The sequence below is a fragment of the Theropithecus gelada genome, chromosome 4 (assembly GCF_003255815.1).
Source record: "Theropithecus gelada isolate Dixy chromosome 4, Tgel_1.0, whole genome shotgun sequence".
Taxonomy (NCBI): Eukaryota; Metazoa; Chordata; class Mammalia; order Primates; family Cercopithecidae; genus Theropithecus; species Theropithecus gelada.
In genome coordinates, this window is record NC_037671.1 from 157,121,020 (window position 1) to 157,139,156 (window position 18,137).

Below are 18,137 nucleotides of genomic sequence, written 5' to 3' on the forward strand. Positions count from 1 at the left end.
TCCTGAGATCCACCCACTTTGCAGCTGCAGACACCTCCCTCACCCACCATTTTGATGTCTGGTTCCCTATGTTAAAACACTTTGTACTTATAATCCATCAAGTGGTTTCCTTTTTTCTAACTGAATTGTTAAAATACACAAAATTCACATTAAAGAAAAAGGTTTCCTACCTATCTTGTGATCTCAGTGAATGAGATGCTGCTTCATCCAATCTACTGACTTTGGAAAATCCAGCTGAAATGAGGAAAGATAATAGTGCATATCTGGCAACTAAGTAATTTCTTGTCCTATCTCTCATGTCACAGTACTTTGATGACACAAATTCCTAAATACTCAGAAAAAATGGTTTTTATCTTAATTGATTTATAAATTATGTTAGGGTAGCTGTTAAATAGATTCTTTTGTCAAAGAAGCAGTATATTGTAACACTTTCAGGCTCCCATTGGCTTAAAATTTGATTTCTTTGCTGATGAGTCAAACTGTTCAAATGTTATGGAGGACTAAAAAGGCCTGGGATTCACAGGTTTATTTTTTGTTTTAACTGAATCATGAAAATACACAATTTTTTTTTTCCAGGAAAGACAGATGTTATTTACCACCAACGAATTTTTATCATATTTAAATGAACTTGAAAATGTCATTCAACTCAAATCCCTCAATCAATTTACTTCAGCCCATTCTGAAACTTTATATTGCAGCAAACCAGCCACGTGAAAGAAATAAATTCAATTTTGACTTTCAAAAAAAATAAATGCTGAATAAGTTACCTTGTGAACCTTAGCTATTAAGGTGGACAATGACTTTATTTTCTTTACGTAGGTTTTATATTTTATTATGACATTCATTTTTCTACATGAAGACACAAAAATTATACCAACTACATAAACTGTTTTGTACTTTCCTTGCTAAACCACAGATGTATTTCAAGGAAAGAGGGGCCTTTAAAGGCACTTATTTATCATTGTAGGTGTGTCTAAAAAATTGATATTCAAAAACACAACTTTTTTGTTTACAAAATTTTACAATTTTTAACAAAAGCAGTGAAGACACTAAACGACCCTGTGGCGACCTCTTCAAAGTGCAGTGTCCTTGGTCACCGATGCAGATGCTACTGTGGCAGCCAGCGTGCTCAGAGGGTCCAACTCCAGACACTGCATCCATGGCTGTCCTGGACTGAGCTGTACTTCTAAAAGAGATGGTCCCACGTCTACTAAAAAAACAAGCTACTCTATATCAATATGACATCACTCTTTTACCATCAATCATATTGCAAGACCATAGTATTTAATGACAAATACAACAGCCAAATAATTAATGCCACATTGTCATTCAATTTACCTGGCTGGTTAATATCAATCTGTGTTTGAGAATTTCTTTTGAGCACACAAAAACAAATGTATAGTCACTTGATAAGGAAATTCTTCAGTTTGACTCAAATGGACTCACCATGCCGTCAGTTATGAAAACAACTCTAATTTTATTCTCCACAGGGCAACCTTCACATTTCACAGCAATTCTAAAACTGACCTACAGAAAAATTCAAAAATTTTTTTAAATTTGGCTACCATACTATGTTTCTTATTTAATTTTTTTCTAATCAATACTACTCTTACGTTCCCAATATTTTGTGGGAAGTTTTTCCCTCAAAATTAATGTTTCCTAAAAGAATTGAAACCATTAAAGTTCCTGTTTAAACCACTGATCACTGCCCCAGTTAAAATAATAATAATTTAAAATGATTACACTTCAAATAAAGGTACTAAAATCATGCCCCCCAATTTTAAGTGCTTTTGTTGTTACTGGGTACTCACTGTGAAATGAATAGAAGTAAATGTACAGAAGTAAATGTACTTGACCTGTATGAAAATAAACATTTTATCAAGTACAGCGAAAAAACTGAACTGATGGTAAAAGCCATGGGGCCGGGACTTTAAAACAGCAGTAAGATGCTGGTTTATCACCAGAAACCTCATGTGCCTCTGTGCACTTGAAGACCACATTCGAGCAGGCCTGGTGGGCTGGCCGGGCCTCAGAACAGGTGCTGTTTGTGTGAATTCTCCTCCCTGCATTGTCCATTCTGTTCTAGGGCGGTCTGATTCTGGCAACAGGAGTCTCTGAGTTCCAATCACTTACCCACAAAAGAGTTTTCTGTAATCCCTTTTGTGGAAAAAAATGGAGTTTTCTGACATGCAAAGAAACTTCTATCAGTCTGACAAAGTAGGTAAAATCGGTGACACCCTAAAATAAAAACCTGGAGTGAACTGGTGCTCCAGAAAGATGCTGAATGGCCACAGTGCATGTGGTGACGTCTCCATGCTGAGGTTTCAGGCAGCGCAGCACTAACTATCAGGTGACCTGTGGTCCCACCAGAGCATAATTCTCATGAAATAGGCCTAACCAGATACCTTTTAACTCATCTTTATTTTGGTTGCAAAGATATGGTTTACTTAGCTACTTACTATTTGTTCCCATTTGAAGTCTCAGAGCTTGCTAAGTTAAGCATTGCCTTCAGTACTGAACTGCTATACAAGAACATTATAAAATACAAAGTATAAACTAAGATAATCCTCTTTACAGAATTCAGATTAGTGCATTAAAACAACATTGATTTCAAAAGGGAAGTGAGATAACTGGCAAACATCCAATTGCTTTTCTAATGAAGGATGGCACAAAAGGTAAACACTAAATTTTAAGTGTCGGGCGCGCAAAAACAGTTAATTGTGGGAAAGTTACTTTCCAAAAGTAATTTTGACCTAAAAATAGTAGCCATTATTCTATAAGACATAAGGGAAGGTAAATAATGGCCCACAAAACCAAATGATACGGTTAAGATAACTACGTTAGTGGAATAACAAACTGGGATCTTTAGAATCCAAACACGATAGGAATTGGTATTGGTTTTTCATACTCTTCTTCCAAACGATGTTAAACATTTATAGTAACTACACTTTCCCCAGTAAACATCAGACTTAAATAGGCCATATGTAAAAACAACCTGTCCTTAGTAATTTTACTAGGCAATCTACAGCAAAAGCTTAATATATACACAGAAGGAGTATCAAATAAACTAGAAAAGTATTCACCGACTTCAGAGTAAAAAGGATCTTAAAAGAAAACCAACAGAAAAATGAAAGACACTTTGTGCTGTTGTGAACCAGAAAAATACACCCCATGAATAGACCTTAATTATTTTACATTATTGAGAATATTTTCCCTGCTGAAGCAAATCAAAATTAAATTTGAGAATTTTAATTGAAGTAACACAAATCTAGGTGTGTCACAGTGACAGGGAGATGCAGACAGAATACACACACCTTTAAATTTACGAATTCCCAAAACTAAGTCAAGCAGGGTAAATAAATTACAAATGAAAGGCATACGCAATGTGGGCAAAAACTTAACAACTATTAAATTGAAGACCATGGAAGTTATGTCAGCAGTGATATTTAGAAAATCTTTCAGTATTAGAAAATATCAGATTTAATCCAAAGGAATCACCCCAACCCCCCAATAAAAATAACAAAGTATGGGAACCATCCTTTATAGAATAGCTTTAAAATAATAATTTAAAAAAACATGATTACAGGAACCTTCCTACATAATTTAGACAATGTAGTGCAACAGTGTGCTCCTTCATAACTTCAGCGGTTCAGTCCCCATATGATGAGACCAATGATCACAGCTCCAATGACAAGGATAAGAATGATGATGCACAGGGTTTTTCTGGATTTGCGCTGCAGACACAAAAACAAAAAAACATGTTTACAGATTTAGTGGAGTATCTCCATAGCAACTAAAAATAATTTGGTTCATTTCTAGAGTAAAATCAGTAGTAGTATATTGCCCTCAAATTTTTGACTGTGTTTTTTGTTTCTCAAAAATCTCTTTAATATATATGGCAATATTCTTTCAAAAAAAATGACTGAACTAATGCTACAATTAAGGGAGCAATTTTTCAACTTTCATTGGTAATTTTTCTAAGGGTGTGGCTGAGCTTAAGAAAGAAGACACCACAAAATAAGTTACTGACTTAAACAAGAGACTGAGGTTACCTATGTATGAAAACAGAACAGCTTAAGAGCTTCAACATTCTTTACCTTTTATTACAGTTTTTCTTAAAAATGAGTTCTCGGAAGATATCAGTAAGTATAAATTGGCAACTTTTCTTCACGTGTATTTCTTTCTTTCTTTTTCTTTTTTTTTGAGACGGAGTCTTACTCTGTTGCCTAGGCTGGAGTGCAGTGGCACAATCTCGGCTCACTGGAATCTCCACCTCCCAGGTTCAATTGATTATCCTGCCTCAGCCTCCTGAGTAGCTGGGATTACAGGCACCTGCCACCCAGACAATTTTTTTTTTTTATTTTTAGTAGAGACGGAGTTTCACCATGTTGGCCAGGATGGTCTCCATCTCCTGATCTCGTGATCCACCCACCTCAGCCTCCCACAGTGCTGGGATTACAAGCCTGAGACACCGTGCCCGGCCCCTCACACACATTTCTTGTTTCCAAAATACAATGATTTTGGAATGAATTTCCAAAATCATTCTCATTCTTTAATACGAATGGGAAACTAAATTCAAAATCTCAACAAACAAGTAAAAACCACAGAGCAAATAAAATCATAATGCTGTCACTGAAAACCGAATGGTTAAGAATTTTGTTTCATTCTTCATTCCTGGTCCAGTTGTAGATTTCTGTATTTCTTTAATGGCGTTTGTGTCTCACATCAACATGCAGGAATCCTTTTTCTTACGAAGTAGAAAAATTTGTATATTTACTTTGTGTCAAGTAGAAGTACCAAAATATTTATAAAAAGATACATTTCTGAGTCTGAAATTACCCTGAACACCATAGTTTGAATATTCCACATATTCATCTATTTTTCCAGTGAATACTCCTCATGTATCAAACACAATTTCTCTAAAATTTCAATATCATGTATAAATATTTTTCCCAGACTCCACTTGGTTACCACAAACACACGTGTAATGTACCTGTGAGTCATCACGAGTATCCCACAATGGTGTATTTGATGCCTGGGGTTCTTCCCTAGTGTGGGGTAATGAGACTCTGGGGCAATGTGGGGATAAGTGAATGTATCACCTTCGTATCAAGGCTTCCAAACAGAACTATTGGAAAGCTGCCTCTTTTCTCAGCACTTGTGCTGCTTAGCCATCTCGGCCCCCTTTGGGAGCTTGGGGAATTAAGCCTGGGGGCAGCTTCCAGTCCTGGGGTGTAGCTTGGGACATGCGCTTTTTCCTGTAGGCTTGGCCTTCCACAAGGAAGAGAAAGAGTAAAACTTGGCAATATATGCACATTCCCCCCAAATCCAAAAGCAAAATAAAATACCACGTGAACCTAGTCACTGATGGATCCTGTTAAGTTTCGGCAGTTATATGCTAACAGCTCCATAAGACTTCCGGCATTTGCAGATCTGTGTGTGTGTGTGTGTGTGTGTGTGTGTGTTTTCAATTATTCATGAGGGATACCTAAAGTCCATGACACAGTGATATAGTGATATTAATTCCACTGAGCTGCATATCCGAATGATATGCACAAAGATAATAAACAGGAGTGACTGTCGGTGAATACCATTGGTTATAACTCAGCAAACTCCATACAGCTTCATTATTATTTACTTATCACTGAATATGCAGTAATTTGTCCAGTAAAAGATGGACTGTGAAATGAAAGGCAACTTCTAAGGTTAGTGAGAAAAGCAAAAAGCAATTAAGAATGTCTGAGAAGGTGACAATATCTTAGATAGTTTATAAGAAGTTAACAGCGGCTGGGCATGGTGGCTCCCATCTGTAATGTCAGCACTTTGGGAGACTCAGATGGGTGGATCGCTTGAGCCCAGGAGTTCCAGACCAGCCTGGGCAACACAGCAAAACTCTGTCTCTACAAGAAATACAAAAATTAGCCAGGCGTGGGGGTACACGCTATTCGGGAGGCTGAGGCAGGAGGATGTCTGCAGCCCAGATGGCAGCGGTGGCAGTGAGGCGAGACGACACCACTGCCCTCCAGTCTGGGCATCAGAGCCAGACTCTGTGTCAAAAAAAAAAGTTAATAAGGTAAAGAAAACGATAATTATGAATGACAGCAACAATGGAATGGAGTTTTAAAAAGGAAATCAAATGCTACGTGGTATTTAGGGGTTTCCAAAGAGCCTGGCCTTATCCATGCTGAACATCAAAGGTCTGCATATTGTATGATGTATTAATAGTTGATAGTTCTAATATTTGTATAGTACTTGACACATAATTTATATTTGACACATGCATGTGGGCTCCCCATATTAACCTGACTCAAGAAATAAATTCATTCCTGGTGAAGGGTCTGCTGCATGTGGACAGACTATATGATGAACAGTGACACTCCAAGCTAATATGATTTCCACAAGACCTGAAGCAATCTCTCTAGGACAAGGAAATTTACCTCTTTAGTCCAGAGTGTCACTGACAGAAAGAAAAAGTAAAAGGGAGCAGCAAGAAATGGAAGGAGGGGCCTATTACAAAGAGGTTTCTGAGTAGAAATGTCACAACGACATCAGAGATCCCCGGCCATCAGAAAAGCCTGGAATTGTCTCTGCGGCCCAAACACTAAACTTTCTCTCCCTGTGGGCCAATAATTCTGGTTCAACCCTGAGAAGAACAAAGGCTAAAACCAGTTCTAAACTGACTGGTATTATTTAAACAGACTTCTCTTCCATGGGATTTTAATTTTTAACATCTTCAGCCACTTTAAACCTAATCTTTCCCTGCTTCCCCAACACAAACACATACACACACATGAAAAGGCTAAGTTATAAGAAAATCGATCACAGTTAAATTACCTGATAATCTGCTGCCCTTGACAGCTGCTGATTTGCTTGCTGAACGTGCACCTCTGCATTTTCCACATTGGCTTCTATGCTATCTATAAAATAAAATACACACACACCAATGTGTTAAACATGTATTGATGCTGTAGTAACAAATCACTAGATTTCATTCAAGGTAAGATTAAATATGCTCATTATTCAAAGGTTAATCGTAGTATATCGTAAAGTTGAATTTTTTTTAAGATGGCTATAAAAATTACAGTATACACCTATACTATTTTTCAGGTGATCCAAACAGTACACAAGCATTTGTAGAACAGAACTTTGATCATCTTCATTACAGAGCAACTCTGGCTCTACCTGGCAACCCCTGAAGAGTATTGTCACCCTGACATTATCAAATCAGTGTCAGCACAAGGGATATCTCAGTGTCAAACTTCACAGCTTGTTCTGTGTCAAGACCAATGCACAAGAGATCAACTCTCTTCTTTCTACTGCTGAAGATTTTGTTCATCATGATAAAAACTGGTACCTTGATCTTTCAAAGAATATTATCTCCTCAGAGGGAAACAAACAGAAAAATCCAAATGCTACAACTTGATCCCTCACTCATTATGTTAGTCATTAATGTTTCTCAATTTCTTTTCCCTCTATGTCTTTGTAAATGGAGTGTACTTTAAGTTATTGGAGCATAATACCTACGCTCTACCTAGTTTGTGTTCTATAATGGCCGACTCAGTAGCAAGCATGTGACAATATTTATTTAGGGTAAATACAGAGTGCTGAAAACCATTTACTCTGTGGTCATCAACACACTTCTGTGCTAAAATCTAGCCCTCACCAAGGGCCCATGCAGGCTTCTCAATTGGTGGCAGTTTTTCTTCCCACCCTCCAGGGGCCTGGAGGTGGAACGGGTGTCATTTTGAAGCATGAGACCCTCGTCTCTTCCTCCCTACCAACTCTCAGCTTTAAAGCTCATGCTATCAAACTCAGCCAACCCTCCTTGTTGCAGACATCTATAAATTGCATGGCCTTTTCTTCTCATTCCTTGAATATTTTAGCCTCTGACTCACTGATGCTCTCTCAAATACTTCTCTTATACATACTGGTGACTTCAAGATCCAACTGTTGACCCTTCTAACACCCTGGCCTCAGTTCACTGACCATACTTTCGCCAAAGACGAACACCTTTCCTCACCCACCCATTTCCATGGTCACATCCCAAACCCTGACATTCCAATAACTGCAGCTGTTCCATAATCTCAATTTGAAGGGTCTCACTCTCTGATCACCACCTTCTATCTCTAGAGCTCACTCCTGCTAATTCCCTGGCACCAACAATTTTCAACTTTCATTGATCCTACCACTTTTTCACTGTCCCTCACATATGGCATGTCCTCACTTCCCTCCTTACCCTAGCCTTACAGTCCTTGGACAATCACTTAGCCTCAGCTTACACTCATCCCCAGCTCCTTGCCCCTCCACTTTAGTCATATGACAAAACCCCAACCAGTACCCATGCAGCTGATAATGGATGTAAAAGGGATTAACCATGTTTCACTTTAAAGTCATGACTGCCCAGCAGGTCTACTTCATTTCTCTGATTCCTGAAAGACTATGTCATACTTTCTCTTCTCTCCTCAAGCTTCTCAAGCCTCCTCCGGCATTATCATTCTCAGCCCATGACTTTGATTTCTAGTTCTTTGAGGCAACAGGAACCATCAGAAGACATTTCCACACGTTTTCACGACCCTATCTACATGCAATATCTGTGTGCCCTGACAACTTTCTTGTCGCCAAGAAGAATATCATACCCCGAGCAAGAGCCAACTTTTCTACTTGTGCACTTTATCACATTTCCCATCCTTTAACTCAAAAACCTCAGTCCAGCAAACTCCCTTCCTCTCTTACTTATCATCAATATTTCTTCCCTGGTAGATCACCTCTATCAATCCTATCTTACAAACAAGCAAACCAAAAACCTCTCGTTTATTTCACATCCATTTTTGCAGCTATGCCTGCATTCTCTGTTTCACTTTCCCTCTTTACTCCTCGAAAGAGTCATCTATACTTGGTATCCACCACTGTTCTCCTCCCATTCTCTCTTGGGCCTACTTTTATCATGCTTTCACCTACACTATTTCACCAACGCAGCTCTCACTGAGGTCACCTATCCCTACACATTGTTAAATCCAGTAGTCAAATCTTAATCCTCATTTTACTTGACCTGACACAGTAGCATTTGAAACAGCTGACCAGCCATTGTTCTTGAAGCACTTCTTTTCCCTTCCCTTCTAGGATGATACATTCATTTGGATTTCCTCCACATCACTGGCTATTCTTTAGTTTTTTTTATTCGTTCTCCTTCCATTGTCTAGGCTCTAAATCAGAGGTTAAGAAGCTTTGTCTACAAAGAGCCAGAGAATGAATAAGCTTTGTGGGTTGTATGATCTCTGTTACAAGTATTCAACTATGCCTTCACTGTGCAAAAGCAAACATAAACAATACATAAATGCATACACGTAGTTTGAAGACACTGTTCTATTAGAGGATCCAGGGCTAAGTTCTCAGACCCATTCTATTCTCTATCCAGACTTAATTCCTGGATTATCTAACCCAATCTTGTGGTGTTAAATACTATGTGTACACAGATCACTCCTAAATTTAGACTCCCTGCCCAGACTTCTCCCCTGAACTCCATATTCACTTTAATAATGTCTAGAAAACCTTCACTGGGTGTAAAGGGGCACTTCAAACTTAACATATTCAAAAATGACTGACTTATACCCATCTAAGCCTGTTCCATTTACAGATTTCCTCATCTCAGAAAACAGTAACTCCACCATCATAGTGGGCCAAGCTAAAACCTTAGCATCACCCTTAAATTAACTCTTTCTTTCACACTCATACCTAGGCAGTCAGTAAATCTTTTTGGCTCTCCACTTAAAAAAATATCTGAAATCCATTAATTTCTCACCATCCCTCTAGTTCCATCCTGATCCAAGCCAACAAGATTGTGCATCTGGATGACTGCAATAGCTTTTTAGGTGATCTCCTTGCTTTTGGTCTTTTTCCAGCAGCCAAGTGAGTCTTCTGAAACCTAAGCAGGGTTATAGCACTCCTCCGCTCAAATCCTCCTTGGCTTCTCATTTACTTGTAAAACCTGAAGTCTTTACATCGGCTCGGGGTCCTAAATGATGTCATCCCCTGCCCTTGGACATGATCTCCATCTCCTTCTTGCTCATTAAAAATGTCAGCTACACTTCTGCCTCAAGGCCTTTGTACTTGCTGTTCTCTCTGCCTGGAACACTTTCTCTTACTCCCTTACATATACCAAGGCTTCACTAAAATGTCACCTATCAGTAAGGTCATACCTGACTACCCTGTGTCAAGCAGCAACAATTTCCACCCCTAGCAGTCCCATCCCTCTACCCTGGCCTTATTTTCTCCATCACTTATCACTATTTACTTGCTTTTCTCACCTTTTTAAAAAATCATCTTTCCTCCCATTATAAGACCAATTGAGATAGGGTATTTCATCTGTTATCTAATTTCAGCTGAATCCCCAATGCCTAGATTTATGTCTGGACATAGTAGCCACTCAACGTATTTTGGATGATGAATAAATTAGTTTTTGAAATTTTACCCTGTGATCTAATGGGGATACAGAGGAGGGTAAGAATGGATTAAAAACAGTTACACTGAAGTAAAGATGCAAATATTTCAGTTGGACCAAATTCAGAAAATAAACTAAAAGCATCTTTAGACATACCAATAGATAGCTCCAGATTTCAAGATGGTCAGGATCCTGATGAATGCTAACAACTACCCCCTAACTGAAATGCTACTACATTCAATATTTAAGGGATTCTTAGCAACTTAAAAAAAATCACTTCTAAAAACAATTCCTAAATTCTATGTAATACTACTAAATTCATCTACCAAAAAGCTATTAAAATGAATGACTAGGCAAATGGCTACCTATTCCCTAATACCTAAAAGACAAGATGTCATGCACAGTTACATATACCACAAGTTTCCCCAAAAGTGCTTAGCACGATGACAATTAAATTGGAGTAAGACTAAAATCGGAGGCCCTGGAAATAAGCTGGAATAATGTTTCATGGTGCCTTCCATGGTCTTGGCAGCAGTAGGCCCTGATTAAATTTGGGCTTCTGAAATAAATCAAGCTGGTTATTTCAACCAGCAGGAGTCAAAAACGAGATCTGTTTTAGATAATGCCAAGGGTGATGCTTACTGTGTTTTATAGACATGCTTTTGGTTCCAGGGAAACCAAAAAAGGGATGGAAAGTGGTTACCCTTGTGTGAGAAAGTTACAGCAGGTAAACTGCATGTAGCTTGCTCTCATCTCCAAAATCTAAGTCAGCAGGTCTTACCTATTACATCTCCTTGTTCATGAATCATCATTCCCAAATCTTTAAATATTTCATTAATATCCATAATATCAGCCTAAGAGAAGAAGGCATATATTATTAGAATCAGAAATTCAGTCCCCATTCCACAAAAGAGGAAAAATTTTAAAAATCGAAACCACTACTCACACATGGTTGAGCATGCATCTATAATACATAAATATAATACATAAACTTTGGAAATATCAGGAAAATACTTGACAATAATTAAGAAGAATTTGAACAACAGCCACCAGCTCTCTAAAATAAGTTTGTGGCATTAAAAATACCAAGTGAGTGAGGCAGGATGGAAATAAAGGATCTATAATAGAGAAGAGCCATGGATTGCTGAGTTCATTTTATACAATCTGATAGTTTTGTTACCACAAGCAGTATCTACTTACAAGAGTATAACATATTCTTGGCACGTATTTCTAGTAAAAATTTACATATCAATTTGACAATTTAAAATAAGAAAACACTAGATGTAAATTTAAAGTCTCCCATTAATAATTTGAACATGCAACAGATTAGTGAAATGTCACTACTGAATAAAAAAGTTATAAATTTAGTGAATAAAGAAAATATAAATTTACTTTTCTTCAATGACACAATTAACTACTTCATAAAGTTTTTATAAGGATTAAATGAGATAATTAACATAAAGAATTCATCCCACAGCGCCTGGCACATGGAAGGTCTTCAATAAATTGTAGCCATTATTAGCTATTATTAGCCTTCTTTCTAGAAACTAAGTAGGTTCCATAAAAGCTATGACTTAATAAATCTTTTAGATCTCTTTGATGTCATAAACATAGTGAAGAGAAATAAAATTCTTTGAAGGCTTTATAAAAGGTCTTACTCATGCACGTATGATGTGTATCATGTATCCTGGGAAGACATCCAGACTCTCGGACAGACATTTATCTCTACACTGGTATTTTCTCAATACTAAGGTAGTCCATAGATGGCTTAATAGAATAATAATAATTTTTAAAAAGCTGCAGTAGGAGGGAGTATGTTCCCTCATCCTAGCACAAACAGTAAGGACAATATTATTTTTTTAAAAAAGGAATTATTCTAATTTATACATTACAAATGCTACCAAACTGATACATTAATTTTCTTTCTCTGGGCCAGACATGGTGGCTCACACCTATAATCCTAGTACTTTAGGAGGCCAAGGCAGGCAGATTACTTGAGACCAGGAGTTTGAGACCAGCCTGGCCAACATGGTGAAACCCTGTCTCTGCTAAAAGTACAAAAAATTGGCCGGTTGGGGTGGCACATGCCTGTAATCCCAGCTACTCAGGAAGCTGAGGCATGAGAATCGCTTGAATCTGGGAGATGGAGATTGCAATGAGCCGAGATCACGTCATTGCACTCCAGCCTGGGCGACAGAGGGAGACTGTCTCAAAAAGAAAAAAATAAAATTTCTTTCTCGTACGCTCTCCCAGCATTACCTAAGCATTTTGAGAACAAACTCACTAAGAACAGAGTAGCAGCCCAAGTCTACAATGTAAGCCTTACTTCAAGTTGCCTGATAGAAGATTCTCTCTCATGAATAAGGCGGAGGTCATCCTCTGTAATTTCTTCATCCTGCACCTGCACTTGAGGTTGAGTTTGGCTAACAGAAAAAAATGAATGTGGAAAAAAACAAAGATTGGTATTCAAAACAATGAGATTCATTTCCTATTTAAGATATATTCATTAAATAGGATGTTTTACTCTTCAAAGTCGCAGAACTACTCACTTAAAAAATTCTAAGAATATAACAGATACATGAATAAAATTTTATTCATTTTTCATTTCACTTATATCATTTTATCTAACGTGAGTTTAGAGTTATTACTTAATTATTGGAAGCTATATTTGTCAACTGGGTATTTCTTCTTAGTTGATTTAAACCTCATGTAAGGGAAAGTCTATATTATTAATTAAGTCCATAAACATTTATTTGGAAAATTTTATATATTTTATGATAAATACTTTATAATTAAATTTTTTTTCAAATTTACTCTGTTTTCAACATATAAACAACTTATATTGAAAGCTTTAATTCTGTTCCAGGGGCCTTAATGTGTAAACTTTGAAAAATTACCTTTTGATCTGAAAAATGTTTTGTATTTCTTACCTTTCCCAGGATACAAGATTCCTTTCTTTTGAGCTGTCCTCAGGAAAACCGCCCTGAATGATTTAGTAACAGGATGGAATGAGAAGTGGCAAAGAAAGCAAAAATGAGAAAAAATAAACACTCATATTTTCCCTAATAATCTAAACGATTTATGTACATGTCTCTCTCTGTGTGTGTGTGTGTGTGTGTGTGTGTGTGGTGTGTGTAGAGAGAGAGAGAAAGAAGTTCTTGTTCTAATTTTTCAGGTCAACTGCTTCAAGTAATAACATAATTATAAGTAATTTTATATTCTAAGTAGACAAACACTAAACATTCTCAAGGGTCAAATAAGTATTATTTAGTTAAAGCTTAATGTAGTCTTGGAATCCATATGTTAATGAATAAGAAAACTCGTGATAGTTTGTAAGGGAATTTAAAATTAAATTAATTCAAAATTCTATTGTAAAGCTTCCTTTCATTTATTTTCTCCAGGCTCATGTTCATTTTCAATATTCAGACAACATAGTTGCGCCATTCATCTCCGTCATCTTGGTGTAATCCAGGAGGAAAGTGCTTTCTATACTAGCGTGTCCACAAGCAGAAAGCCTCCGTACCAAGACGATGTGAGAATACTACTCAGGGTTTGATCCCTCATCTTTTTTGACAAAATACGTCTCTATATTTTTATATAGTCTGTAATCTTCTGTACAATGACACACACAAAAAAAACCACAGTAATACATAATTATCATCTTCTCCAAAAATGGAGCAGAAAAGCATAAAAATGAATATTCAAGTGCTGATTTCCAAGTTATTCACAGATCTTTATGACTTAAAAAATTATGCTACTATAGACTTTGATAGGACCCTTAGGAAGTAAGGGTCGTTTCTAGAATGTCTTTTAAAATACTCACAGACACTCTGGAACTGGCTCTTACTCGAGCAACAAACTCTTTCTCTCGCTCAGCCGCTTGCCTCTGAACCTTCTGGAAGTTTGTCAGTGATGCTGTGAACTCTGCCACTAAGCGATCCTTCTGTATTTTCCTTTGACGCTAGAGGAAAGAGAAGAAAAAGCCAACTAGAATCTAGCTGTGAAGTAAAACAGTTTGCAGTAGTTAGTGCTTTATTTAATCCTGAAGTTTTCACTTGCTCCCCAATAACAGGGCCTTACGGATTAACTCTCAACAACATTCTGACAGTATGTCAAATACCGAGCATATTTAACTGGAGGCAAAAGACCCATTATGCTGGATTTCTCACCTCAAGTTTTCATGCTGCTAAAAACTAGCTCATTATTATGAGGCTATTTTAAAGTAATTCCTTTTCAGGCAAATAAAGCCTTATACTTTTAGGTAAGTAATAACTTCCATTAAATAAGCAGGGAAATAAATATGTGCCCCCAGGACACCTCACATCTTGAATGAGCCTGCATGTTCCACGCACTCAGCCCCGGAAGGTCAGGAAATAATTACTCAGGAAGCATTTTCTGAGAACTTACTTAATTATGGGTCAGGGCAAATGCATGGAAATAATTTTTGCTTTATTGAACCACAGGATACTACCTGAGCAATTAAATATAGTTTTGTGTTCTGTGAACTAATCTCAAACAGAATTATTTTTGATTTCCTTTCTAGCATAATTTCCTTTCTAGCGTAACAGTTCAAAGATCCTACAACGTATTTGGTTTTTTTCACATTCAATGCATCAACAATGTGTCTTAAAGCTTGATACCTGTTCACTGGGGGTGGTGGGCAGAGATCCAAACTCTTTAATGTACTTATCTGTTTCTTTGGCAAGCTGGTTAGTATACTGCTGCTTCTGTTGCCTAAAGTGAGAAAGCACGCATTACAACCAAAGGACTAATACACTTCTTTAAGCTACAACTCTGTCATTTGAATCAACACTGACAAAGAGTTGTACAAAAATTGCCTTTTCATAAACTGGCTCTCAACTTTCTCTATCAAAAAAATTTCATATCCTATTCTTTGATAAATATTGAGCAAATATTACATGTCAGGTTCTTCACTGACACAGGGTAGGTGAGCTTAGAGAAATCAGTATCAATGACCATTTAGAAACACAGATGACTCAAATCAGAGGGAACTTGAAGGAGAGACTGTTGGATGTCTGATCCTTTGTTTGAGATACTGGGGATGTGGCAGCCCTTAATCTGCATCTCACACCTGGAAGGTCAGGTGAGCAAGAAAACATTTGTTGCCTTAGACTTTGCCCAGTTCCCAGATCTAGTTATAACTGGCCTCTCTTATTTCTCTATGTGAATAGATGCTATTCTCTATATGCTATAGATACTTAAAAAAAGAAAAAAAAAAGGTGGCGGCAGGCACACTGGTTCTCACCTGTCATCCCAATACTTTGAGAGGCTGAGGCAGGAGGATCACTTGAGGCCAGGAATTTGAGACCAACTTGGCCAACATGGCGAAACCCCATCTCTACCAAAAATTTAAAAAATTAGCAAGGTGCAGTGGTGCATGCCTATAATCCCAGCTACTTGGGAGGCTGAGGCAGGAAAATCACTTGAACATGAGAGGTGGAGGTTGCAGTGAGCTAAGATTGCACCACTGCACTTCAGCCTGAGCAACAGAGGAAAACTCTTATCTCAAAAAATAAAAATAAAAAGGAAAGAGACAATATTGGTACAAATTTACTATTATTTAAGTTTGCGCTGGAAAAAATAATAGCATTTCCTTGTAAAGGGAAGGAACACAATAAATAAAAGAAGTAAATTATAGTTATCCCTCAGTATCTGCAGGGGATTGCTTCCAGGACCCCTGTGGATACCTAAATCCGTTGATGCTCAGGTCCCTGATATAAAAAGGTATAGCATTTGCATATAATCTATGCATATCTTCCCATATCTTTAAATCATCTCTAGATTATTTGTAATACCCAATACAATAATGTAAATGCTATGTAATAGTTGCCATATTTTATAGTTCAGTTTTTGTTTTTTTATTATTGTATTGTTATTTTTTTCTTGAATATTTTTGACCTGCAGTTGGTTGAATCTGGAGACATACAATCTATGGATACAGAATGCTGACTACATATCCATATTTTATCTAGCTAGCTTATAAATGGAAAAGATTTCCAATTTGAAAACATGACACTAAAGAAAAAGCTCATATTGTGATGTTTTACAAATTACAACATCAGTACCTCTCATACATTTCATCTCATTTTAAATATGGTCTGGTCACACTTAGGGTCCTTTAAAATAATGAGATATTGTATAAGAATATGCTTAAGAATAGGGATCTGTATTTGGCTGACAAAGGGTAATTAAAATCTATTTCTATCTCTATTTACCAAATACCCTATCTTTAATGCATTTTTGTAAATCTTTGGAAATCATAATATAGTCAAAGTTTTAAAAAGAAGACCTTAGGCCGGACATGGTGGCTCATGTCTGTAATCACAGCACTCTGGGAGGTTGAGGTGGGGGGACTGTCTGAGTCCAGAATTGAAGACCAGTCCAGGCAACATGGCAAAACACCATCTCCACAAAAAATACAAAAATTAGCCAGGCATGGTGGACATGCCTGTATTCCCAGCTACACAGGAGGCTGAGGTGGGAGAATCGATTGAGCCTGGGAGGTCCAGGCTGCAGTGAACCGTGATCAAGTCACTGCACTCCAGCCTGGGTGACAGCATGAGATCCTGCCTCAAAAAAAAAAAAAAAAAAAAAAAATTCTGAGTGACTATGGATATATATTCAGAATCTTCACTATTAACTCTATCAAAATATTAGAACTCTTATGAATTATGTACTTCTATTCCATTTTAATTTAGTTTAATGAATTGTGGCTTGGAGCATTTTTACCATTCTGACACTTACCCACTGTGGAAAAATAAAATATAAATTAGAGATAATTGTAAGTTCTTCAAATTGTACTTCCTAAAAATATGAATTCCTATTACCTATCTTTTAATATCATTCTCTTTGCAATTTTCCCTCTACAGTTAATGTTGTTTAGAAGTATTGCTTACTAGATTTATGTGACTTGAAATTTACAGCTGTAACAGTACTGAAATAAAATTTAAGACTTAAGTTTTAAATGACATTGGGTAACTCATTAAACCCATAAGAGACATGAACAAAATGGAAACAGTTCTTTTGGTCTATTTCTCTTACTCCAATTCTGTAAGGTTTAAATGAGAAAATATGTAAAAATACTCTGTAAAATCCATAACATACCACAGACAAGATATTATTGCTATGACTGCTGGTCTTCTAGCAGCATATTAATTTACTGGAATATGTACTACATAATTCATTATAACTTTTTTTTTAAAGGGAAGCTAATGCTCTCTGAAATTCAAAGATGTAGGTATAAACTTGTGGGGAGACAGCTCACGTAGCTGGATATGTATTGGATCTAAACCAAATAAAACTCTGGTGACTGCAGGGATTGTTAGCTATGGAAAGTAAATCACATAAATTGAGATACTAGAGTATAATTTTTCAACGGCTGTCAAAAACAACCTACCTAAAAACTATAAGAAATGCAACTAAAGAAATTCTGCTTTGATAGGGTAAGCCTATCAAAGAATTTTCTTTTCTTTTTTTTTTTTTTTGAGACAGAGTCTTGCTCAGTTGCCCAGGCTGGAGTGCAGTGGTGTGATCTCGGCTCACTGCAAACTCCACCTCCTGGGTTCAAGAGATTCTCCTGCCTCAGCCTCCTGAGTAGCTGGGACTACAGAAGCCTGCCACCATGCCTGGCTAATTTTTGTATTTTTAGTAGAGATGGGGTTGCACCATATTGGCCAGG

At 37.1% G+C, this 18,137-nt stretch overlaps 1 protein-coding gene across 4 annotated transcripts in view; it reads right to left on the bottom strand.

Annotated features, from left to right (window-relative positions):
* Positions 1-801: 801 nt before the first annotated feature.
* STX7 (syntaxin 7) overlaps positions 802-18,137 on the bottom strand; it is a 55,186-nt gene continuing 37,850 nt past the window's right edge. For 3 of the 4 annotated variants that reach the window (XM_025381796.1, XM_025381794.1, XM_025381797.1), the window contains exons 4-10: positions 15,079-15,172; positions 14,262-14,399; positions 13,369-13,421; positions 12,765-12,861; positions 11,220-11,292; positions 6,835-6,917; positions 802-3,734 (exon numbers count right to left, since the gene is read on the bottom strand). In XM_025381796.1, coding sequence (XP_025237581.1) covers positions 3,642-3,734; positions 6,835-6,917; positions 11,220-11,292; positions 12,765-12,861; positions 13,369-13,421; positions 14,262-14,399; positions 15,079-15,172 — 631 coding nt within the window. In that variant the 3' untranslated portion in view covers positions 802-3,641. Of the gene's footprint in view, positions 3,735-4,358; positions 4,748-6,834; positions 6,918-11,219; positions 11,293-12,764; positions 12,862-13,368; positions 13,422-14,261; positions 14,400-15,078; positions 15,173-18,137 lie in introns of those variants that run through there. The other variant, XM_025381798.1, reaches the window with a different exon arrangement.